Source organism: Ailuropoda melanoleuca, chromosome 10 (genome assembly GCF_002007445.2).
Source record: "Ailuropoda melanoleuca isolate Jingjing chromosome 10, ASM200744v2, whole genome shotgun sequence".
NCBI classification, from domain to species: Eukaryota; Metazoa; Chordata; class Mammalia; order Carnivora; family Ursidae; genus Ailuropoda; species Ailuropoda melanoleuca.
Window position 1 is genome coordinate 104,655,846 of NC_048227.1, and position 26,932 is coordinate 104,682,777.

At 37.3% G+C, this 26,932-nt stretch overlaps 1 protein-coding gene across 1 annotated transcript in view; it reads left to right on the forward strand.

Annotated features, from left to right (window-relative positions):
* PACRG (parkin coregulated) overlaps positions 1 to 26,932 on the forward strand; it is a 505,932-nt gene that overhangs the window by 288,430 nt on the left and 190,570 nt on the right. The window contains exon 4 of the mRNA XM_002923978.4: positions 20,851 to 21,000. Coding sequence (XP_002924024.4) covers positions 20,851 to 21,000 — 150 coding nt within the window. The remainder of the gene's footprint in view (positions 1 to 20,850; positions 21,001 to 26,932) is intronic.

Here is a 26,932-nt window from a genome sequence, read left to right on the forward strand (position 1 = left end):
GGAAAGCGGAGGGGTGGCACTGAGCATCTCCTAGGCAGGGACATCCCACCTTTTTCCAGCCACAGTTGCCCTAGGCATGTGGCCTGCTTCCCCCACTGCAAGCTCTGGCTCACTCCCTAGTCCAGGATGAACCACGTCCTGGGATGATTGACTGGACACCTGCTCAGTATCCTAGGATCCGGGGGAACCCCATCCTCACTGTCTCAAAAGTGCCTTGCCATGTGTTTTGACCAAAACAAGAACTAAATAGTTCAACATGGGGTCATTTCCCACAGACTGGATGATTTCATCTTATCTATGGTGAGGTTTTTATCGATTTGAATTAAGTATCATTAGAATTCTAGATTTTGGCCGTTCTGCTGTTAAACTGCATCAACTCTGAAGCTTGCTCTCATGTTTCTGAGATTTTTTTTTTGTAAGAGATCTGTAACTGACCACTCCAAATTTCCACCAAGACATAGAAGTAAAACCAAGCAAAAGGACAGGCGACCTTCTGTGAAAAGTAACATGGAAAGAGAAGTGACACTTTAAAGCGGCTTCCTCTCCCCTCATGCATCAGCTGAGTCAAAGGGCTGATCTTTGAAGTCCTTCAGGAAGGACATATAATACTGAGTGACAGTAAAATCCTTTCCAAATGTGATTTATTCTAACAGCTCACAATTTTTGAATATGTTAAATTCTAGCTGAAATGCTACATTTTCTAAAGCATGATGTACAAGTTTTATTGACAAATAAAAAGGCCCAGAACATTCTCCCCAGGAACTATCTTTAGAGTACATGAGCCTTTGCCCCCTGCACCGAGCACAATAGCAGCAACATCCAGAAATCTGTTCTTTTCTTTAAAAGAATCTGTTCTTGTTAGGATCACGGCTTTCTCAGGACTTTTTCACTCATATCTCCATTGAAAGCACTGAAGGGCAGAAAGAGAGTTTCTAAGTAATATTTTGATTATACTGTTTACAGTTAAAACATTCCAAAGGCCCTTGCCACCCACCATCTACCAAAGTAGAGCATTGTAGACCAAGGTGAATTGATTTTCAATTTTGTTTGATCTGTATTTAAATGAGTTAAGAGAAGTGATGTGTTCTAAGGACAAAATTTACAGTACACACATACTAGAGGTAATTTGCTCGCAAGTGAAAACATTATTAAGAACTCAGTAAACATGTTTTGTCAGGTAAAATGAACAGTATATGAATTTGATAATTCAACATTCCAAAGGCAATGAAAATTTATTTTGGTAGATATCAATGCTTTCCGTCCTGGGCTTCGGCTATTATATACTGATCCTGAATCTAACTTGGCTTGTTCTCAATCTACTTACATCACTAAAAGTCAGTTTTTCTCAGGAAGAAATACTGATTATGCAAGAGCATGCACAGTTCTGGCACAGTGTAAAAAACATTACGTGCATAAACTAAATCTTTCAGGTGAATTCTGGATTGAAGCTAATTGATCCGGAAGTAGGCTGATGCACATAATTGGCATAACATGTGACAGGCGTGCGTACCTGATTTTTCAAGCTGTACTATTAGTATGATTTTGACTGTATCCAAGGGCAAAAATTAACCTTACCATCACCAGCTAGCAGTTTTTGAATAGTTGTCCTCGAATTCTAACTAATATCTATACTAGTAAAGCAAAATACGTACATTCCCTGCAAGGATAAGGACTGGGTTGAGCTGCCTATCTACTTCTAGAATCTGGGGTTGAATTACAAGGCTGATCATTCTCATAGGAAAAAATGGGCACATTCAGTGTCTCTAGGCTTTCTAATATGAAAACAGATAAGAAGACACTTTTTCTTTCTCATTCTCTCTCTGGCTCAAGACCCCAAGTACGGCCATTCAGTAATAACCAGAAGAGTGTTCATCAAATACCTCATTCCATTTATGTTGATTTATGGCACAGTTATAGTTGTTCCCCTTTCCTCCCACTTTCTGATTTCCACCTTCTTGGTTTATTCTGGGTCAAAACTTCAAAAAATACTGGTATAAAGTAGTCAGGGTTGACAAATGGATTACTGATTGCTGAGAGCAAGAGCAAAACTTTGTAGGGCAAGGATGAGATGAACCCTCTCAGCCATGTGAACTATGGGATGTAGGTTTCCATTTACTCCATCTGGTTAGGAAAACATGAATGCATCAAAATCCAGCAGAGTAATACCAGGAAGAAGCCTCTAGAAACTCTGCATATGAAACTCAGAAAGGGATTCCAGTAACGGCCGGAGGACGAAGAGACGCCAAGAGCGGTCACAAGCACCAGGTTTGGGAATCTCCGTCTTCAGGACCAGCCAGAGCAATTTCACTAACACCGCCACGTGGGGCCATTCATACAAGGCTGCTGCACACAAGGAAGGAAACATCTTGAACAATGAGAGGAAGAGCATACCTCAGCAACACATAGAAACTGGTCTGACATCCTCAGGACGCAAAGAGATATGACATCTTGGGGACAGAGGCAGAAACCCACAAGAGGGGGGTGGGAGAAGCTACACACAAAGAAATAAAAGTAACGAGGGTTAAGAACTTTACCAACAGTAGGGGCACCTGGGTGGCACAGCGGTTAAGCGTCTGCCTTCGGCTCAGGGCGTGATCCTGGCATTATGGGATCGAGCCCCACATCAGGCTCCTCTGCCATGAGCCTGCTTCTTCCTCTCCCACTCCCCCTGCTTGTGTTCCCTCTCTCGCTGGCTGTCTCTCTCTCTGTCCAATAAATAAATTAAAAAATCTTAAAAAAAAAAAAAAAGAACTTTACCAACAGTAAATTCCAGACAACAATGAGCATTGGAAGAGAACCACCTTGGGTACGTTTCATCCTGTTCACATGAGTAAAAGACCTGATGTACATAACAAACGGCATGAACATTTTTGTAAAAAAAAAAAAAAAGAAGAAGAAGAAAAAGAAGGACTCATAGTAAATGCCCTCCTGTCTCATACAAGAACTTACTGAGAATGTGCTCCAGCTCTCAGAAGGTAAAGCCAAGTTAAGGACCTGAAATGAGGATGTCATAGTGTGAAAAGCAGTTAATATTAAAAGCCACTAAATCTAGAGTTAAGTTGATGGAAAAGAATTTCAAAACTGCATGAAATATCAAGCAATTATTTTGGAGTAATGTGTCTAAAAATCCAAGGAAATCGGGTATAAGCCTTCAAAATCATGAAAAGGATCAAAGTAGTTAAAACAGAGCCTACATATCAAAATGACAAAAACTGAGCAGACAGGAAGGAAGTGTTAAGTGTCAAAAACATAAATAAGGTGAAAAACATGAAGTCAAATATATTAGCTATGAAAGTTAACTTTCAAATTGGTTTGTGGAAAAAAACTGAATACAAACTCCCTGTATATAAAACTAAATAATAATTGAATAGTTTAAAAATAAATGATATATTAGGACAAATGAGAAAAAAGAAGGAAGGAATAGTTATTTTAATTGTAGAAAGGTAGAATTTAATGTAAAAAAGTTTCACATGTTTAGAGGATCAATTTATATCGATAAAAATGTTCTAGGTAAAGATGTAACTGTTATGAGCCTTGGTTCTTAGAAAAACCATGGCATCATGTTTAAAACAACAAACAGCTACTTAAATTAGTGTCTTTTTGCCTGTGGAAGAAGAGTAAACCTCTTGACCCTGAGAGAGTATGATGCTGGTCCTTCCTCCACTGCCTGACCTTCAACTCCAAGATCTACAATCTTTACCAATCCAAGTAGACAGCCTGCCTCTAAAGCACCATGTCCCAAACTTCAGTGTGCGTATGAAGCACCTGCAAGTGCGTATGAATCACCTGGTGAATGCAGGTCCCACATAGTAGCTGTGAGATGGGTCTGGGGACTGGATTTCTAACAAGCCCCCTGTTGATGCTGCTTCTGCAGGGTCAAGGCCAAGCTGACCAGGGCCAGGATGACACTTGACACCCCATATCCTCCCACAAGATGCTGGGAATGAGAACAAGGTAGGGAATGAGCTGGTAGAACCAGATGAATGATCATCTTCTAGCTTACAATTATGGTATCAAGAGATGTTGCTTCTTTCATGCTGTGAATAATTAGAAAAATATAATGTTAAGCTTTTAGGCCTTAAAAGTAACCATTAGTGGGTTAAAATAGATGGTTATTGTATGAAGTAGTAGGGAAAGAATGAAAAATCAAGTTAAGGCAATAACTTAAAAAAAAAAAAGCCAAGGTAGAATGTAAAAAAGAAAAGAAAAAAAAAAAACAACCATAAGATGCCAAAGGAATCCCAAATAATTTGTTATGGTTACAGATAAAAGGGAGAAATGATCATTAATCACAAGAAAAAAGTCTTGATTTGAGAACTACTTTGAGAGGTTGTTCCCACTGTCTGATTGTTCCTAACCATATGGTTTTGGTGGAGACTGCAAGTTACCAAGTAATGATCAAAATTTAGCTCTCACAACAAAAGCAAAAATAGACCAGTGGAACTATATCAAACTAAAAAGCTTCTGCACAGCAAAGGAAATGATAAATAAAATGAAAAAGCAACCTACTGAATGAGAGAAAATATTTGCAAATCACGTATCTGATAAGAGGTTAATACCCAAAATATATAAAGAACTCATACAACTCAATAACAAAAAACAGATCCAATTTAAAAAATGAGCAGAGGATTTGAATAGATATTTTTCCAAAGAAGACACACAGGTGGCCAATAGGCACATGAAAAGATGCTTGACATCACTGTCCAGAAAATGCAAATCGAAACCACAGTGAGATATCACCTCATACCTGTCAGGATGGCTGTTATCAAAAACATAAGAAATAACTTGTTGGCAAAGATGTAGAGAGAAGGGAGACCTTGTGTACTGTTAGTGGGAGTGCAAACTGGTGCAGCCACTCTGGAAAATGGTATAGCGTTTCCTCAAAAAATGTAAAAAAGAACTATCATAATGATCTAGCAATTACACTTCTGGGTATTTATCTAAAGAAAAGAAAAACACTAATTCAAAAAGATATGTGCACCCCCAAGTTCACTGCAACATTATTTATAATGGCCAGATATGGAAATAACCAAACTGTCCATGGATGAATTAATGGATAAAGAAATTGTATGTGTGTGTGTGTGTATATGCATATATATGATGGAGTGTTATCAGCCATAAAAAATGAGGAAATCTTACCATTTTTGACAACATGGATGAACCTCAAGGGCATTACACTAAGTGAAGTAAGACAGGGAAATAAAAACACCATATGATCTCAAATGTGGAATCTCAAAAAACTAAAACAAAACAAAACAAAAAAGTTCATAGATAACAAAGAAGAGATTGGTGGTTGCCAGAGGTTGGGTGTTGGGAGTGGGAGAAATGGGTGAAGGTCAAAAGGTACACACCTCCAGTTATAAAATAAATACATAAATATAAATATACAAAGTAAATATATAAAAATATTAAAATAAGTCATGGGGTTGTAGTGTACATCATGTTGACTATAGTTAATAATACTGTGATATTTAAAAATTGCTGAGAGTAGATATTCAAAGCATTCATCACAAGAAAAACTTTTTTTTTAACTATATGTGGTGAAAGGTGTTAACTCGGCTTATTGCAGTAATCACTTTGTAATTTATGCTAATCACAAAATCATTACATTGTATACCTGAAGCTAATACAATGTTATATGTCACTTACATCTCAACTTTTAAAAATTTAGCTCTCTTTCACAAACTTATCTTCTTCTCCCCTCCATCCTTATAATATAGTTATATCACAATTTTGGTCAGATTAATAATTAGTTCTTACACTATTGTGATCACATCAGTCCTATTCACTACAAATCACACATCTACTATGATTACATTTCTTTCCTTAGACAACTTGTTTTGCTTAGCATTAATAAGTGTCTCTCATTTAGTTTGCTTGATTTGTATATACTTTTTTTTAATACTTTAAGATCTAGCAAATGAATGTTACTTTTCAAATGTTCAGAACATCAATTTTCTTTCTTTTTCTGGAGTCTTGGGTCCTTCCACTCTCCATCTTTCTACTCCAGTCTGGTCCCAGTGACCCAACACCATTGTTATTCCTCTCTCAGGTTTACTGTCTTTTTTCTTAGCTGTTTGTCTTGTTTTCCTCATCATTTTTATAGTGCACATTTTCCAGTATTTTCCTGTAAGTACATGAAAAGTTTAGTTTTAATCATTGCTTGTCTGGAAATCCTTCCATCATACTTATTAGTTCAGCTATATTGAAAATAACATTCATTTGGAATTTTGAGGTCTTGTCTCCATTGTGTCCCAAGTTTTTACCTTGCTTTGAACATCTTGATGCTATTGGTGTTTTTGGTTATTTGCCTTTGGCCTGTTTCTCCCAATCTCTGAAAGCTTTCTGGATATTCTCTTTATTTCTGGTGATGTGAAATTTTATGTTGATATGCTTTGATGCAGCTGTGTGTTCCTTCATTGCACTGGGAAATTTCAATTTAGGGACATATATCTTTCAACACTAGAGGCCATTCATGTATTCCTCCTGTAATAATGTTCTCCCTCTATTTTATTTCTGTCTGTAATTCCTGCATATGTATATAAATTATATATATAAGATTATTATATATATTATGCATAAATTATACATATATAATTACTTTGTGGGTTGATTCTCTAATTCTGTCTATAATTCCTGCATATATATAGAAATAAATTATATATATTATTATAGTTAAATTTTAAATTATATAAATTATATATATAAATTTGTGGGTTGATTCTCCAATTTCTTTATATTTTTGCTCAGATTTCCTGATTCAGTTTAGTTCTACTTCCTGGGAAATTTCTTTAAGATCATCTTCCAGAATTTTCACTGAATATTTTGTTAGTTACTGTAATTTACTTTTATTCTGATTATTGCTTCTTAATAGTGTTTTGTTCTCTTCTTTATGAATCCATTATGTTCATTCTCCTCTCTCTCTCTCTGTATGTTTATTATAGGTTTGCAGGATCTGGTATTTGTTTGGTTAGAGATTTTTGGCTTCTTACCTTATTCTTTATTCATTCTGTAACAATGAACTATCTCTTTACTAGCTCTTAAAACTCTTAATCCTACATTCAGATCAACAGGACAGTATACTGGCTAAGAGCATAAACTATGGAATCAGACCAGCCAGCTTCAAATCTGGTGGTACCATTTAGTAGCCATTGGACCCAGGGCAAGTTGCTTTACTCCATGTGACACTGTTGCTTAATCTATAAAATGAGAAGAATAATATTATTATTAATATTATATGACATGCCAACTCATTGTATGAAGCTAGCATAGCCTTGATAGCAACAATTTCATTATAGGACATTACAAGAAGGAATCTTCTAGGACAATCTCATCCATGAACATCGATGAAAAATTTCTAAACAAAATTATTAGAGAACTGAATCCATCAATATATAAAAATTACAGTATCTCATGGCAAAGTTGGTTTTATTATAGGAACATAAGAGTGGCTTAACAATAGAAGTATCAGTTAATGCAATTTACGTTAGTGTATTAAAGGGTTATTAAAAATTATATGATCATTTCAAATGATGGCAAAATGCATTTGATAAAAACCAATACCTATTTGTGTTTTTTTTTAAAGATTTTATCTATTTATTTGAGAGAGAGTGAGAGGGAGGGAGAGCACTGAGGGTGAGTGCAAGGGAGAAGCAGACTCCCTGCTGAGCAGAGAGCCCAACATGGGGCTCAATCCCAGGGTCCTGGGATCATGACCTGAGCTGAAGGCAGACACTTAACCGACTGAGCCACCCAGGCGCCCCCCATTTGTGTTTTTAAAACAAACTAAGAATAGAAGAAAATTCTCCTTAATATGACAAAGGGAATTTTATCAATCACAACAGGCTAGGTTATGTTGAAATAACAACCAATCTCCAAAATCAAGAAACTTAAAACAGTAAGTGACTTCGAATGAAGGTCTGTTTCTTATATGTGCTCAGTGCCTATTGCAGGTTGTCAGGGGGGATCTTGTTCACAGCAATCGCTTAGGGGCCCAGCCTGATGGATGTCACTGCTGACAGCACCAGAGGAAAGAAGAGCTGCAAAGGATCTCTTTCTGGTAACAAAGTGCTCCATCCTGGAAGTAACATATTTCATTTATATTCATTACTCATTGGCCAGATCTAGTCCAGAGCCCATCCAACCTCAGCAGGCCAGAAAGTGCAGTCATACCATGGACATTATGAATAAGATATTTTAAAGTCTATATACTTTTGAAGATTATTTATTCTGACAGCTAACCTGTTCAACATAAATTTCAAACTTTGTCTCCCTGTGATGGGCAGCAACCAAAGTTCTTCCCTCTCCCAGCTTTGGCTCAACATCTGGGCCTGCTGGGATCTCTCCAATGTATATAACCCTTAAGAATTAGCTAAAGCTGGGTTTTCATGCATGTCTTACTATACCTGCTGTTTAGGTCTCTTTCTTCCATAATTACTCCCACACATACCGGCTAACTTTCTACCTGCTGTGCTGTCCCAAAAGTCTCACCTCTTAACATCTCAAGCCAGTATTCCTACTATTATCTTATGCCCCAGGCCACACACCTTAGCTCTTGGAGGCATGAAGTTTTCAATTCTCAAATCTTAACTGATACACCTCCCTCTTTCAAGGACAGACTCTCCTCTACTTTCAGCCTACTTTAAATTCTTTGGTATGACCTTCAAGGATTCCTTGTAAATATCTGGCTGCAAATTGTTTTTGACCTTATCTCTTATTACAATTGACCCTAGGACGATGCGGAGTTCAGAGGCACCAGCCCCCCCGCATAGTTGAAAATCTGTGTATAACTTTTGACTTCCTCAAAACTTAACTATTAATAGTCTTCCGTTGACTGGAAGACTTATTGATAGCATAAACACACAATTAACACATATTTTGTATGTTATAAGGATATATACTATATTATAATAAAGCAAGCTAGGGGAGAATGTTAAGAAAATCATAAGGAAGAGAAAATATATTTATAGCACTACACAGTGTGTATTGAAAAAATCTGCATATAAGTGAACCCCTGCCGTTCGTGTTGTTCAAAGGTCAACTGTACTTCCCTTTGTGTGCCCTGTTAGCTATAGGCAAGCTAAATGTACCATAAGATTTCTTTTCTAATTCTGTACCTTGTCTTTCTTTTAAAAATGCCCACTGTCACATCCCCAGGGCCTCAATGGTAAGGGACCTTCAAGGCCTCGCTCAAATAGGAATTGTTCTGTGGCGTCTCTTCTGTTTCTTCTCTCCCGTGCTCACCCTAAACTCCCACCCTCTCCCCACCCCACTTTCTCTCCCCCACAGAACTTTATATCTTCCTTTCTGTGTCCCATAGAACATAGTCCTAGTAAATAATATATTCCCAACAGCATCTAATAGGCTTGCTAGTACATCGTCAATGCATCAAAATACTTGCAAAATTAATTTGATCAGGTGCATAACTGCCATCCGTATGAAAATTTGTATAGGTGTTATAATCAAAAGGGTAAAGTGGCCATTTGGGCTTGCCACTATAATGTATATCATACAAAAACTATTTTGTAAAAATCCCTAATATGAAAAAACAAAGAATATAATGACATAATGCTTTCCATCTACTAGAGAAATTATGTAAGTGGTGAGTGTAATTTTTTGTTTATTCATCTTGCATTCTCTCATGTGATCCTATTTATAAGCGGTAACATACATTTGTGAGATGGTCTACTAGGAGGCAAGTCGACTCCAGCTGCTAAAGAATTACAGAAATATCACTGATCTACAAATAGCACATAAGACAATGGCCTCATTAGGAGAGCTCTAATGAGTTGAGGTCACCCAGCTATAAAGGATAAACATGCACAGACACAGCTAAAGCAACTTAACATTTAAGTAGCAATAACATTGTAAAAAGCAAGATATTCTTGTTGAAGAATACTCAATGGAAAAAATACACCAAGTAAGGATAAAACATGAGAATCCATATCACAATATAAAAAAATTGTTTTGAGAATTCTGTTTAATTAGAAAGGAGCAAGTACATCTGAAATGCATTACTATTTATTTATGATCTAATAACTTTACTTATCTACCTAGAAATTTTCCAGGTAAATTATTTTTAAACTGATACTAACTAGAAAAAAGTAATGATGTTTGATTTAAGAAGAAAATACCTAATTTGTACTGGAAATATGGGAAAGAGGTGTATTAGGATTATTTTGGTTACAAAATGCAAAAAAATAAAAACCAAAATGGTTCAAATTGTCAGTCAGGTTTGCTTGATAGCTCACGTAACTGAACAATCCAGAGATGGGTCTCATTTCAAGCATTTCAAGCATGGCTCACCAGTGTCACTCTCTGCTTTGTTTTATGCAAGATCATCTTAAAGCTGCCTCCCTTCTTGGCTCCTGGGTGTTCCAGGTAGATCCAGGGATTACATGCTTACATACTTACATACATTTATAGGAAAGAGAAAGTGGTTTTGTCCCTGAATTTCCAGAAAAAGTAAAAGTCAAAGATTCGCTGTGATTATACCGCCTAGGGGCACATGCCCAGCTTTGAACTGTGGTCAAAGAATGGAACACATTGACCGAATTAACCTAGGTCGTGCACCTGCCCATAGTACAGGTTGGGGGAAAGGAGAAGTTAGTTTCCACAAATAATATGAATTCTATGTCAAAGACATTTACTGAGCACCAAATATCTAACAGCTCCCCAGCATTTCTCTTATGCAGTTCTGTGGAAGCATGGGACTAACACTGCCAATGGGCTGTGAATGGAAGAGGTGTGTGTTCCCTCCAAACTAGGCTTTTCAGAGCAAATGAACATAATGCTAGTAAGTAATACGCCTACTCTCTCTCCTCCCTGCCCTGTGTTAAACTGAATTGGATATCTACCATGAATGTGAAATGGTCCTTTTCTGTGTGAAGTCAACTAGACTTAAGGGTTAATCTATTCCTGAAGCAAACCTAGCCTATACTGACCACTTCAGATTCCCAAATGAGAACCCATAGCTATTGAGGGAAGTGGAATCTAGAATCTTATAGCTTAAAATATCCATTTTATAAGGAAGTCACCTCCATCTTGTGAACTTTCAGTAGCTGAACTAAAGACCACCTCTCTCTATCCTTTTTTAGAATAGTCTGGCCACTGGAAAGGAACCTGGCCCTTGCTTCTCTAGCAGGCTCTCCCATTTTGTGCAAATTAGTCCATCTCCTTGAGCTCAGGAGATGAGTCTGCATCTCCAAAATAAGGAAGTTAATACGTATCTCAGAGAGTTGTTGTGATCGTTACATGATCATATGCGCAGAAATGCTGAGACCAGGTGAGAAGCAGGCTCTTAATGAGCGGTAAGTGTTGTGTTGAATATGAGCAATCATAGGTGGGATGATAAAATCCAGCTATCTGATGATTGCTGTTCATTCTTCCTCTCTACCTATTTCTCACACTGTCAGTTACCTTACCACCCTTAATTCCCCGCTGAAAAAGTCATTACTATAAAACTGGTGTCACTGTATAAGAATTCCTGTCCAGAAATAATGTGTTAGTAGATGCAAGGATGATAGTCAGGGGTTAGTCAACTCCAGAAATATTTGAATAGTTAGCTGGTCACTTACCAGAGAAAGGATTCCTTCTGGACCTGTGATGGGGAGTAGAAATCAGGCCCTGCCCTTTCTGAACAGAGAAAATAAGTCTGAGAGATGCAAAACAAAGATGAGAGGTACCAGAGCTGATGGGAATAGAACAGATAGCTGTCCTTGCCAAAAAACACAGTTGAATGAAAGGGATAAAGAGCCAAAAATAGTAAATTACATTCTCAAACTGAATTCACCATGGATTGACTGTCCCTTTACCATTATCAAATAAACAAAGTTCATCAATTTTCCAGTATAATGTGATGGTTAAGAGCAGATTCTCTGAAGTCAGACTATTTGGTCAAAATCGTAACCCTACCACTTCTGAGCTCTCAGACAAGTTAACCATTTCGAGGCCCAGTCTATAAAATTGGCAGAAGAATAGCACCCAATTTATGGGTTATTTCAGTGATCAAATGAGCTAATACGTTTCAGGCTCTTAGCAGAGCACACAATGTAAGTGTAATAAATGTTATCATAACCATCATCATTCTCTGTCTTGATTAAGGCAAAGGTTTTTCATCACCAAGGCTAAAACTTCATCTGGCAATCTTAATCCTTCCCCACAAGGGCTGAGTTCTAGTCAGGGAATAGCGCTACTACAGAGTGTCGCTTGCTGTCTCAGAAGATGACAGAAAACTCAGCTCCATCCGATGACTTGTTCCTTAAGAGGAAGCTGCTTAAGCTCAGGACCTAGCAGGTGTCCAGTCTGATTGCCCAGAGTCCATGCTAAAGTCTGTGTTTGCTGTGCAGCTCTGAACATCTCCCGAACATGTTCCAAGACTGGCAGCATTTCCACCAGGAGTTGCTAAGATGTTGGGAGGAAGTAGGGTCTAACCACCATGAGCACAGGCCTTGAGCTCATGCAAACCAGACCCCAGCCTGCCATGAACTAGCTGTGTGGTTTTGGCAAATGAATTATTTCATTTCTCCCAGGGGATTATAAAACCTACTGCCCAGAGATGATGTAAGGATTAACCAATTATACGAGTAGAATGTTTATCACAGTGCCAAGTCAAGGTGGTAATCATAACAAATTATCACTTTTACCTTCTTGGTGTTCCTTCATGGTCCTATCTCTGCAGACTTCCTAACTTTAGGTCATTGAAAAATTAATAGATTTGAGTTCTATAACTCTCATCGAAGTTACAATAAAAATGTTAGATGGAAAATAGATTAGATCAAGTAGAGACCTCGGTGGTATTGTAGTTGGACCAAATCATCCAAGCATATAGATTGGGTTCAATTGTTCACACAGGAAAGAAAAAGAAAACCTAACTCTTCAACCATTTCTGTGCCTTGCCTACAAAGGAGATCTTGCCAGATGCCTTGCTGATAGTCTGTCTATGATCTCCTTTATGAGGAGGCTTATCAGAATATATGAAGTAAGCTTGGCCTGATATTCCAGAGAACTCACCCTGGCTAAACAGTATTTTCTTGGGGGTCCTCAGATAACTTGCTTAAATGATCCATTCCACAATTGTACCAGATATTGATGCCAAACTTAGCAGCGTGAAGTTCTTCAAACTCTTGCTTTGAGGTGGAAAGGGGGGATCCTTCTCGGAAATGGATATATTCTTCTACCTACTGTTTAGGTAGAACAACTTCCTGGTGAAAAGCCTGTGCATGTTGTAGCCTTCTTTATAGTCGACTACTTCCACTGTCTTAAAGCTGGAGCAAATTTAGGAACCTTTCCCACCAGAGGAAGAAACGTAACTGTGATTCTTAGAAGTAGTGCCTGCTTATCACAGCAGATTGTGATTTGGTCTTATTCTGAGGATGGAGTCAGGCTGGCCAACTCCTTGCTTGGGTCATCAGTCCATCTGTGGCCCACTCCTTCTGGTTGAACTAAGCCAGCAGGCAGTCTAGGGACAGGGAAGCAAGGTGCAAAGAGACAAACCCTGGACTGCTTTCTGACAGAGCGGGGTATGGGTAAGTTCACTCTCTGTTACTGTTAGAGGTGTTCACGATGTATAAAGGCATGCAAAGGCCCAACCTTGGCTGCAGCAAGAGTGAGGAGTGTGCAGGGTTACATTGTTATTCAGGTCCTTTATGTCTACAAAGTTGTGAGTATAACACCGATCATGCTAAGGACTATTGTTAAGACCATTTTGGTAATGAATACATTCATTTATTAAAAAATTATTAATTATATATCTATCCTTTAAACTAAGTATTTAAGGGAAAGAAAAGCCAAACACTCACCAAATGCTAAACTGTGTTCTGTGGTCCTAAAGTCAGAATATATTCTCATCAGTTGAGAAAGTATAAAAATTAGGGGCGCCTGGGTAGCGCAGACGTTAAGTGTCTGCCTTCGGCTCAGGGCGTGATCCCGGCATTCTCGGGATGGAGTCCCACATCGGGCTCCTCCGCTGGGAGCCTGCCTCTTCCTCTTCCACTCCCCTGCTGTGTTCCCTCTCTCGCTGGCTCTCTGTCACATAAATAAGTAAAAATCTTAAAAAAAAAAAAAAGAAAGTATAAAAATTAACTACTTCTAATAACAGAGCTTTGATAGAAAATTTGCATTTTGTATAAAGACAGTCCTTTCTGTATGGGATGAAAGAAAAATTGGTGCTTTTATTTTTAACATAACACTTACTGGAAAACAAGTAATTAAAGACAAAATTGTTGCCTTTATCATAGGTTTCCTGGATGCCCATAATAGCTGAGCTAAGTCTCTAATGCTTTGATTGCCCAAGAATATGAGAACTTGGCCATATCACATTTATTTAGCAGCTGAATTCTGTTTGGGAAGAGAAAAATTTTCTACAATCTTGAAACGTACATTTAGTTTGAAAACATACTGTGAATTCATTATACTATGTAAATTAATGAATTACATGATTAGCACCCCTTGATAAGCAAAATTTATGTCCATTTCAGTCCAATTCAATTAATATATTAGGCCAAACAATCTTAAATATTAATAAAATGTTTTAAATTTAAAAAATACTTAAGATACATCATTAAGAATCTATAATAGGCAAATTCTTGGAGATAGTACATAGATGAGAGGTTACCAGGGGCTGTTTTGGGTCACGAAAAAGTTTTGGAAATAGATAGTGGTGCTGGTTGCACAACTTCGTGAATGTAATTCATACCACGGAATTGCACACTTGCAAATGGTCAAATAACATTTTATATTATACATACTTTATACAATAAAATAAAAATAATCATTTAAGATATCAAAATGAATGAGAATGATTCAAAGACTAAAATGTCTACTCTCAGCATTATAATACTGTATTTTCTTTTAGAAATTCTGGCCTCTGACATATGACCGAAAATAAATACTAGAAAGTTAAGATCAATTTATTAATGTTTGTGATAATATAATTACTTATAAACCCTGCTGAATTCACCCAAAAACAATAGAGCCAGTAAGAGAATTAAGTAATTTCACCAGTAAATAAATATATAAAAATAACATGTTTTTATGTATATGTTATCAAGAGTTTTTAGAATGCATATCAGAATAAAATGGTCTTAGACAAATAGTATCAAAGTATAATATTCCTCTGAGTAAACCTAACAAATTATGCAGAATCTAAATGAAAAATACTGTAAAGCTTTCCTGAGGAGCTTAAAGACAACAAGGAAAATTGAAGAGATAACATGTTTCTAATGGAAAATTTCTGTAGTAAAGACGTAAATTTCCCCCAAAATATTCTCTAAATTTATTGAAATTTTTATCAGTCTCAGGTATGTTTTTTCTTTTTAAAATATTTTATTTTTTCATATTTTATTTTATTTTTTCATAATTTGTATTTTGTTATATTAGTCACCGTACAGTACATCCCCAGTTAGTCTCAAGCATATTTTTAAGCTGACCAAATTATTTTAAAGTTTGTCTCAAGATGTAAATGGTTAAGAATAATCAAGAAAATACTGTGAAAGCATGAGGAGAGAGTTCTACATTCCACTAAATTAAAATATACAAAGTCATGATCATGAAAAATAATATTTTTAGGTAAATACGCTAAATATTTTTTAAGCAGTATAAAAAAGCGTATTTTTTTTAATGGAATAAAATCCTCTGTGTACGTATGCCTATGGAAAAGATCGTCTCTACTGTTAGCAGCTAAGTACATAAATTTCTCTGTTTACATTGTATTCTACAAAATGAGATCATAGTTTTATAACCTACATTTTTCCTCCCCTGTATCTTATAAACATTTTCCTATTTTTTAAATATTTTTATATTAGGTGACTTTGGTAACTGTAATTTTCCATTATATGGGTATACCTGATTTTACTTAATCCATTGTTTTGGGAACATTTAGATTGTGTCTAATTATAAATAATATCTATCACATCCTTCCCTATGACTTTCTGCACAGGTGCATACTTCCTTATAGTAAATGCCCAGAAGTGAAATAGCTGGGTTAAATACCGTACACATACAGTAATCCCCACCCCCGCCAACACACACACACTTTTATCCATGGTTTCTGTTTCCCGTGGTCAACTGCAATCCAAAAACAGATGATCCTCCTTCTGGCATATGTCAGAATGTTATGTCACAATTCCTACATCATTCCTCTCACTTTATCTCATCATATAGGTATTTTGTCCTCTCTCATCACCACAAGAAAGGTGAGTATAGTACAATAAGATAGAGAGGGAGAGAGACCACAGTCACGTAACTTTTATTATAGTATATTGTTATAATTGCTCTATTAGTTATAATTGCTAATTTCTTATTGTACCTAACTTATAAATTAAACTTCATGATAAGAATGTATGTATAGAAAAAAAAAACATGGCATATGTGGGCTTTGGTACTATCTGTTATTACAAGCATTTACTGGGGGTGGTGGAACATATCCCCCATGGATAAGGGGGGATCTACTATATTGCTATAGAAAGATTGTGATGGCTTATAATATGGTATCTATGAGAGTGCCTCTTTTCCCACACCTGTGTCCACACTGAGTATTAAATTTTCAAAAACTTCTTGTTAAATGATATTCAAAATTATAAAGTAGTGTTATTTTGATGAAGCTGAACATTCCGGAATATTAATTATTGTTTTATTAATTTATATATTCATATTCCTTGCCCATGTTTTCTTTTTTTTTACTTTATACTCTTTTTAATTAACATATAATGTCCTTGACCATTTTTTAATGAACAAATTCAGTATTATTGGTTTGTGATAGCTATTTGTATATCAAGGATAATAACATTTATAGTATATGTCAAAAATATTTTTGAGACTTTATTGTTTGCTTTTGCATTTTGTTTGGTGTTTCCAGTTTTAAAAGAAGTAGAAATATTTCCATTTTTCTTGATTCCCCACTAGTGAATCATATCTGCTAGTAGAAAATGTTCAGACTTTGCAAAAATTATAGCAATAATGGATTTTATGCTTGAGAAAAATCATACATGTGACTTATAACCATCTAAGATGAATAAGTTTTACCACTTTGACTTTAAATTATTTTTTCCTTATTCTTCAGCAATTTCTGTATATGTGGAAGCTCTATCTTGTTGATTATACTTGAAGGAAGTAAGAAATACAATAGCTATCCAATTCTCTGAATAGAAAGGCTCCACTGGCTGATCTATAATGTCAGTAGATATCTCATGTCAGACCTTTTTCAGAATCTTAAATCTTGAGTTCAAAGTCTTCACTTATATCTTGACAATAGCTTTCAGGCCCATCAAGACAAGAATAAACACATTTCTGCTCTTTCAAGCTACAGAATCATATTCTTTATATCTGTTAACATACTTTTTCAAAGGAAAAGAACTTTGTTTAAAAAAAAAGCCCTCTTTTTTATTTAATTCCATTGGGATGGTAAGAACAAAAAGACTTCCAACTTAATGGTATATCTTATTTCCTCAAGAATGAGGAAGAAAAATAGAGCAACTGAAGTGGAAAGGGGCAATATAAAAAAAAAATCGCTCTTGGATAAAGTTAAGGGGCTTTTATACTGCATACCCTGGCTTTATTTCACAGTGACTGCAGAGGTTTTAGAGCTATTCCCTGGTCATTTAGGAGGACTCAGAGTTCCATTTTAGATGCCATTAAGAGTCATGGTTCATACATTTTACTTGTCAGTCATTGTCAATCCAATAACACTTATCACAAGCATGTTAATTCAATCAAGGTTGCAGTAAAATGAAATAATTATTTCCTGATAGCTGTTACTACTGTCCATGGTGAGAGAGATTATTAGTTTATTTCCAAGTGATCAATTATCTATACAGATAGGCATAAACCTAATCAACACAAGTTTGATTTTTTGTTTTTTTTTGTTTTTTAAAAATTTTATTTATTTATTTGACAGAGATAAAGACAGCCAGCGAGAGAGGGAACACAAGCAGGGGGAGTGGGAGAGGAAGAAGCAGGCTCATAGCGGAGGAGCCTGATGTGGGTGGGGCTCGATCCCATAACGCCAGGATCACGCCCTGAGCCGAAGGCAGACGCTTAAGGGCTGTGCGACCCAGGTGCCCCAACACAAGTTTATTATTACTCATATATCTAAAAACTTTACTCCTTAATCAATATATTCTATATGGCAAACTCTAACATTGGTAGTAAATGAGCATATTCTAGGCTGTTTTCTTGCAAGCTTTGTTTGGTACGTATATTCTAAAAGAAGGAAGCTGTGAAAGGCCAGTGTTCTGTAGCCACTATGGCTCCTGCAATTACCAGATGGGCTCTACACGATGATAAAACTATTTAGAAGACTGTTTCTATGTTCTCTGGAGTTTTGTTCCCACATTGCTAAGTAGAACTTTATCCCGATGAGCTAGAGTCAACCTTTTAGAAGGAGGACTCTTTTCTCTAAGAGGAGACAGCCTCTCGCATGCTGTTCCCTCTCCTGGAGTACTCTTCACCTAAGTAACAGCTCCTCATCCCTTGAGTCTGTCCCTGTGCCTCGGAGCCTTCTTTACTCACTCAACTGGGCTGGATGCCCCTTTTGATTTGCTGTTTTAATAATTTATCTTTCTTATGAATATCCTATCTTTCTTATGAATATTCATCAAACTTGTAGTATTTGTTCACTATCTTCTTCATACCATATGATAAGCCCCAAAGGAATGAGTGCCATAGCTCTCTTATTCAGTTCCCTATCTCCAGTTCCTAAAACAGTGACTAGCACATACACATTCTCAATAAATATTTGATGAATGAAGATTAAATAAACACATGTAAAGTGCTTTGCTTAATTCCTGGAATACGGAGGTATTTGGTATGTGCTGGTACTAGTGCATGAACTCTCACACAGCTCTGTGCAGTTCTGAACCCTAAACATGTTCAGCTTCATTAGTACTCTTTTTGAAAGTGTTTACTGCCCATAATCCTCATAGCAACATTTCTGCAGCTTCCCAAGTTCTCTTCTGTTAAACTGAGCTGGGTCAGTAGTCAAGGTTCAGTACCGGGTTACCTGAAAAAAAAAAAAAAGTTTTAGAATGGATAAAACCAGAAAAAGAGCCCCCACTACTGACTGTGGGATACTACACCTACCCTTCACCCTTCCCACCTTCCCTCTGACACTTGGCTTTTGAATATCTTATTACTACAACTTTTAGGTTAAATTATAGCCTTCTATTTCTAGTTGTTTTCAGAATATAGTATGGCCTGCAGTGTGTCTAAATGCTGTGGTAATGAGCCATCATACAATCAAAATTCCGTAGTTATATTTAGATTGGTTCCCTGAGTTAAAACTGAGCCATCTCCATTCATCACGTTTGTGTTTACAGACGGTCCTCAACTTAAAATTGTTTGATTTAGGATTTCTCCTACATAAAGTTGAAAAACTCTAAGATGGTGTGAAACCCATATGCATTCAGTAGAAACTAAACTTTGAATTTTGATCTCTTTCTGGGCTAACGATATGCAGTAGAATATTCTCTCATGATGCTGGGAGGTGGCAATGAGCTATAATTCCCAGTCAGAAATGCAAGGATAAACAACTGATACACTCACGATTCTGTACCCATACAACCATTCTGGTTTTCACCTTCAAGAGAGTAGTCAATAAATACATGAGATATTCAACACTTTTGACCCTGGGAGGCTGGGAATCTGGTTGTATCATTACTAATATAAGGTCTGTAGGAAAAAATATTAAGTTTATGGAGGCAACTTATCTTTGGAACACACTGAATTTGAGGTGCTAGAAGATCCTGGCTATTGGGAATGTGAGCTAGAGCTCAATAATGTCAGGACTGCATCACATGTATTGACCCTGGTGTCATCCCTATTGGTAGCCTGGCTCCCTTTGTCCTTCCATAAATGACACATAGTTTAATCATAGCCAATCTTTTCTTTGGAAGATGGAACATCTTATAAATAAGAGCCTTTGACTTTATCTTGGAATAATCTGGGGTCATCACAGTTTGTTACCACCTCTGACGTTCTATGATAGATGCTTTATATAGCCCTTCTATTTAAATCTTGGAACTTTTAATTGTTTTAGAAAGTAAATAAGACATTCCCATGATTGAGGAACCTGAGACCGTGCAGGGGAGTTGGCAAGTTTATACACCCAGTTACCAGCGCCCTCGTCCCCAGTCCTCTGCTTTCCCCGCTGGAAAAAATGGTACCTTCCAGACCCAGCACGTGGGGGGACAACCGGATAACTTACTGTTTCCCATCCTATTTCTGCAGTGTAGCTTGTTACTGTGCATTCAGAATTGATCTTTAAAACCATTTTGCATTCTTTTGGTCTCTTATTTACTGTTAATTCCTTCTAAAGTTCTGAGCTTTAAAAATGTTTTCTTTCCTGCTTTCTTGAGAGTCTAAATGTAGTCACTTTATGTTCACTTCTACCAGGAACATTGTCAGTATTTGTTAACAGCCTACAGTTTCTATTTACACACACCACACCCAGTTCTCCCTTCCCAAATAAATGTTTGTTTCATGGTAATGGTTTTAAGGATCACATAGGTTGTTAACTGGAGAGGATTGTTGCATAGAAATTTGTCTGTCAGCCTTCATGAGGCCCTTTTATCCCAGAGACACTAACGGATCTCATCCATCGCCAGCCTCTTCTGTGAAGGATGATGAGTGGCCTCCTTAGGGTTGGTGAGGAATGAGCAAAAGCTGGAAGAACAAATAATGCACAAACAAGATCTTGTTTATAACATTAAAGGCTACCGTGCATCATTCAAAACTGTAATAGTAAACGTTCATCCATCTAACCGGGTACAGTTAAGTGGTCTACAAGCCGACTTCACCTTAACGTTGTAGAAATTAACGCTTTTTATTTGGTTTGCTCCTTGTCCTACCTTGAAGATGCCTTGAACCTTCGAAACCGACAAGTCATCTGCGTCACCCTGAAAGTCCTCCAGCATCTGGTTGTGTCAGCTGAGATGGTGGGTGAAGCGCTGGTGCCCTATTACCGTCAGATCCTCCCCATCCTGAACATCTTTAAGAATATGAATGGTGAGTGATCCCAGGAGTCAAATGTCTTTTAAGCCTGAAAAAAAGGGAGTGGTTTGAAGTAGTTAATTAGCAACACATGTAGGATTTATTATTGCTTATAAACCAAGATCCATTTGGAGATCTAAATAGTGTAACTCCCACCTTTCTCCTGCTACTCCCCAGAGAAACAGTAAAATTAACAATTCATTTATTACTCTTCACACGTACAGCTTCCTTACTCAGTACAGAAGCGCTGAAGCCATTCTATAATCTTCCAATAATTAAACTGTAAAAGTTTTTCTTAATAGTCTTTTGAATACATTAGTAGGTTTTGAGCTTGTCCTTTCTCTTGGTAGTAATTCTATCTTTAGAGACTTTCTGTTAAAATTGCAGTTTTTATTAATTGGTTTAAGATGAATTTTTAAACCAATGTTATTAAAATATGGCTTGGGGAGTTTTAATATATGTTCTCTCATTTCTAAAAAAAAGAAAAATAGATAATTTGTAGTTATTTAATTGGTAGTGAGTGCTGATTATAAATACATATGTACCGATGCATTGATTTGTTTTAATTATTCTATAAGCTTTGGAAAGCACTGTGAGCTCAGCTGAATCTGCTTTACCCTAACAAAGGTACTAGCAAGCTCTGGTCTCTAGCAGGCAGTGGATGTGTACTTGTTCATGGGGACTGTGATTTTCCTTTTACTCCTCTTGAAAAGACGTGATTCTAATTTTCTTTTATGTTGCTAACTTTAAATTTCCATACTTCTCATATGCACAGCATAAGTCGACATTTGAAGTTAATTCCTGACAGTCATGTGAATAAGGTAGCAATTTAGTGGAACACTGCATGAAAATTTTGTGACATGATCTGCTCACGTACATGCAAGAAAATAAGTCAAACCAAAAAAAAGTGAGTGTCCCTGCCACATACAACTCCTTTGTTTGGAATCACTATTTTTTATATTCATAAATTGCTATTAAAAGTCTGGTTAATCAGGCTGACTATTCGGGAAATCATGGAGTCTTCAGAAAGTCCTTAGCTGTCTTTCAATAGTAGGACCTACTTACATAGTAAAAAGGACTTCACCTGGAGTTATGGGAGTTTAAGAATGCTCATAATGGAGTGAGTTAATATCATTCCAAAATACCTGAATGGCAGAAGACTTCATGTGGACACTGAGACAAGTTTCAGGGAACTAAAAACTGGGTGTTAGTAAGTGAATCTCCTAAGATCCAATAAACTGACAGTTTTAGTAACAGCATTTCTACTTCATGGAAAATACTTGTTTGCCTACTTTTTATTCAGACTTCCTATTTTTACTGTATAGCAGCGTCGAATATTCATGGGATTATAGAATGACTATGCATGCACATCGTTCAATTACGGTTCATTAAAGAAGCCCTCAGTTCCCCCACTGTATGTAGACTCCAGTTAACTGGAGAGAGATGGAGAGATGGCAGAGAGAAAGATGACAGAAATAGAGAGATGACAGAGAGAGAGTTACTTAAAACCTGGAAGAATCAAGGAGCAGCCACCCCCAGAAAGTCTCAGTTGAAGCTAACAGTTTTCATGTGTGATTAGCCAGGGTCTCCCCAGTAATTCTCCCGGAAACCTATGATCAATGTGCTATTGCTATGTCCATGTTTTCATGTTAAAAGCTGTCTCTCTGGCACTCTTTGTATATAAACACGTGCTTCTCTGCCTGACTGTCATGGACCATGAGCTCTCACACATGTCTCCCCTCCCTCACTTGAGTAGGACCACCCTGGGCTAATGATTTCGCTGTCCCACAGCGGAATCTGCAGCTTAAATCTAAGCATCATTTTGTACTGTCGAAAAGAAGAAAAACGGCGATGTTCAAAAGACAATTAGAATCTCCCTCATCCTCAAGGAAACCTGGAAAGAAGAGTAAGTACAGCCACCACAGAGAGAGAAATCACTAGATTCTTAAACAAAAGCAATTGGTTTCTACATCTCTCTCATACTTTTGATGTAATTCTTTAACTCATAGATGTTCACATGCTTAACAGAAGAAGTAATTGGCTTTGGGAATATATCCCTATTTAGGTTTTATCAATGTGGGAATTTATAGTTTATACCCTAGCCTTAACTGGCCCCAAACAAGGTTAATTATTTTGGAACATTTCGAAATGCATGCACAAGGAATCCTACATTCAACTATTTTTCTGTTTAATATCTTTCTGACATTTGAGGGGGTAAAATATTAGCTTCACCTTCATTTTCTACTTATCTTAGAAACCTGTCAGTACAATGCCAGAATGCAGTAAGCTGGATTTCCAGAGGGTCATATTACAAAATTGGAGCATTCTAGCTATAAAACTTAAAACTATTCTTCAAAGTGGCTATGTTGCCATAGATTCAGTTCTACCAGAAGAAGCATATCCCACAGGATTTCCAGTTACATTGTAATTTTACTATAGAAATAATTTAACTTTAATAGCAGTTTAATAAATCCTGTTTTATAATTGTAGACATTCATATTCACAGACCATATATACTTATTTTGTCTAAGCAGCTGTATTTAGTACCAGTTATATTTATAAAGAAAATTATATTAGAAATTCATAGCATGTAACATTCGAAAAAATTCATCCTTAATTTCAATGTATTTGAAACAATTCCGCACGTTTGTTTCCTCTTTTCCCTACTTAACTTTCACATAAATCAATGTCCTGTTAAATTCAGATTGAAACATATTTCTTTCAAGCCCCACCACAAAATACTTGTTTAGAATGAGACCAGAAATAAGTGCCAGCAAGAAAGAAGGAATGAGAGAACAGTTCTTCCATGTAATGACCTTGTCCTCTGTCAGTGTTCCCGCCAAGTGCAAGCTTTAGCTTCATTCCACTGCCTGCTCCTTTTCTGCAATTTCTGTCCTATTTTAATGTCAGATGGACTTTGTTGGAAATGAGCAGTGGGGCTGAGGAGATAAAAGCTGGACAAACAGTGAAGCAGGCTCAGACTCCAGGGCACCCCGGACTTGGAGTCTTCCCCAAGGAGCAAAGGGAGCCAAAGACGGGCAGGCAGGAGTGGGGAGCGCTGGCAGGACCGATCGATCTGTGCCCCGATCTACACTTCTATAGGTGTTCAGACTTACAGCAAGCCCCACCAGATTATTCCTGTCCTGAGGGTCAGAGTGGCTTTGTGTTTCTCTTTACGCGTAACATTTTTTATAGGGTTTAATTAAGCTAAATTTTAAAAGTTATAAAAACAACAAAGTCTAAGATGAAAGTTGTAATGTGGAGTAGGGTAACATCTAGAGTCAGAAGATGCAAATCATGTAGCTGGTGTCCATAGCTTCTTCAGGTACAGCCTGGCCTTGACTGGGTGTTCAGTGAGACAGCCATCTGTATCCTACGACATGTTATACGTGTAGACCGTTGTATATNCTGTTGTATACGTGCAGGATCTGTATAGAATATTATAACACTATATCAATTATTATATCACAACATGAATAGATGATTGAGTGTGTTGGGCCCCCTGTTGGGTAACTCATCCCCTTGGCCCTTCTGTGAGCCTGTGAGTGGGGTACGGTTTCCTGGTTTTCCAGCGGGGGCAATCCCTTTGCCTCAAAGTGTTCATCTTCCTTCTGATTGCCAAATGCCCAGTGGGTGACCAAATAAGTTAAGGACTCTGAGATTCATTCAAAGATAACTGGTTTTCAAGTCCATCTCTTCCGGGCATAACCTTTAAGCTGGAACATGTGACTGATGTTTTAGAGAAAGTCATAGTTTAAAAAGACAGGCCCTCGGGGCGCCTGGGTGGCACAGCGGTTAAGCATCTGCCTTCGGCTCAGGCCGTGATTCTGGCATTGNTTGAGTGTGTTGGGCCCCCTGTTGGGTAACTCATCCCCTTGGCCCTTCTGTGAGCCTGTGAGTGGGGTACGGTTTCCTGGTTTTCCAGCGGGGGCAATCCCTTTGCCTCAAAGTGTTCATCTTCCTTCTGATTGCCAAATGCCCAGTGGGTGACCAAATAAGTTAAGGACTCTGAGATTCATTCAAAGATAACTGGTTTTCAAGTCCATCTCTTCCTGGCATAACCTTTAAGCTGGAACATATGACTGATGTTTTAGAGAAAGTCATAGTTTAAAAAGACAGGCCCTTGGGGCGCCTGGGTGGCACAGCGGTTAAGCGTCTGCCTTCGGCTCAGGGCGTGATTCCGGCGTTGTGGGATCGAGCCCCACATCGGGCTCCTCTGCTATGAGCCTGCTTTTTCCTCTCCCACTCCCCCTGCTTGTGTTCCCTCTCTCGCTGGCTGTCTCTATCTCTGTCAAATAAATAAATAAAATCTTAAAAAAAAAAAAAAAGGAAACGATGATGCCTTAAACAAAAATAAAAATAAAAAATAAAAAGACAGGCCCAAGTGTGACCAACAGGGGACACCCGGATCAGTATCCTCTTTGGAAGAGCCGAAATACTATCCAAGTTTGAGCTTGTTTTCCTTANTCCCACTCCCCCTGCTTGTGTTCCCTCTCTCGCTGGCTGTCTCTATCTCTGTCAAATAAATAAATAAAATCTTAAAAAAAAAAAAAAGGAAACGATGATGCCTTAAAAAAAATAAAAATAAAAAATAAAAAGACAGGCCCAAGTGTGACCAACAGGGGACACCTGGATCAGTATCCTCTTTGGAAGAGCCGAAGTACTATCTAAGTTTTGAGCTTGTTTTCCTTAATTCTAAGCAATCAGTTTTGGATATCTAAGCCATGCTGTCTTTCCAGTCCCTGCTTTGAGGTGAAAGAGAAAGAAGAATCTCTGAAATAGCAATTTCTTCTTTTCTGTATCCTTTCACAAATGTTATTAAAGGTTACAGAAAATTAAGACAATAGGAATGTTCAATTTATAGCTTCCAGAGATGAAACTACAAAATTAATGGTGCAGTGTATTGCATTTGAGAAGCATGAAACAATAAATGGCATTAAAACAGTTATAGCTAAAATATGGGCCTCTGCCAGCAGATTAGAGCTCTCCAATCACCCTGTTTTCTGAAGGCAATCCTAATTTTGGTTCCTTTGTTTCCAGCTGCACCAGTAGTCCTAAAACAGTTCAGAGACTCCACACATCAGTGATTCTAATAGCACCATAAGTTTATGTCATGGAACATGTGAAAATAGAGTAATGAAATAACGTTTGTTTATGTGGATGTGGAAATCAAACATGGCCCCTTGTGTGTAGGTTTTCCTAGGATGGTTCTAGGATGTGTGCCACTAGAGACTAATACAAGTCAATGAAAAAGGGATTTAAAAATTGCAATTCAGGTTCAGACACATTAAAACATATAGATATGAAAATGTATTAAACTTGCAAAATTTCAGAGTATTTGTACCAAATCTTTGACCCTGATGTTTAAGTAGTTTGAAAAAGCTAGAAACAATTGTTTTCTGCTGGTGGTCATTTAAAACACTTCTAATGAAAACCTAAGTGTTCTCAGTCAACCTGATTCTAACTCTCCCAGATGTTTCTGTGAGCCCAATGGGACCTGTTCTCAATGGTCCTTTGAAATGTTGATGAACTTTTGGGAGCTGATTGTGTACCAAAAGTCTTTAGTTTTTTGTCTTGTAATTGTATAAAGGTTATTTCACAGAGCTTTAAATTTAATTTTGGAATTAAGGTTTATCCCCTGTGGGATTCTGTCCAATTTTGTGGATGACTTATATTTTAGAAATTTACTTCAAAGTTTCTTTGAAATTATTAGCTTTATTAGATGTGAAGGCACGTGAATGTCCTCAGTTTACTAAGGAACATAGTAGAACTACCGCCTCCATTCTCGAAAGGTAGATTCAGAATGATCTTGTGTCTGTCTCATCTCTTCCGAGTTCTTCCTCCATTCAGATTTAACTAGCTGCCCTAAGGAGAATCCTAGGATCATAACAAAGCTGGTAGATAGGCATAGGGGCCCTTTGGTCTGCACCTGTCTCCAATTTACTTA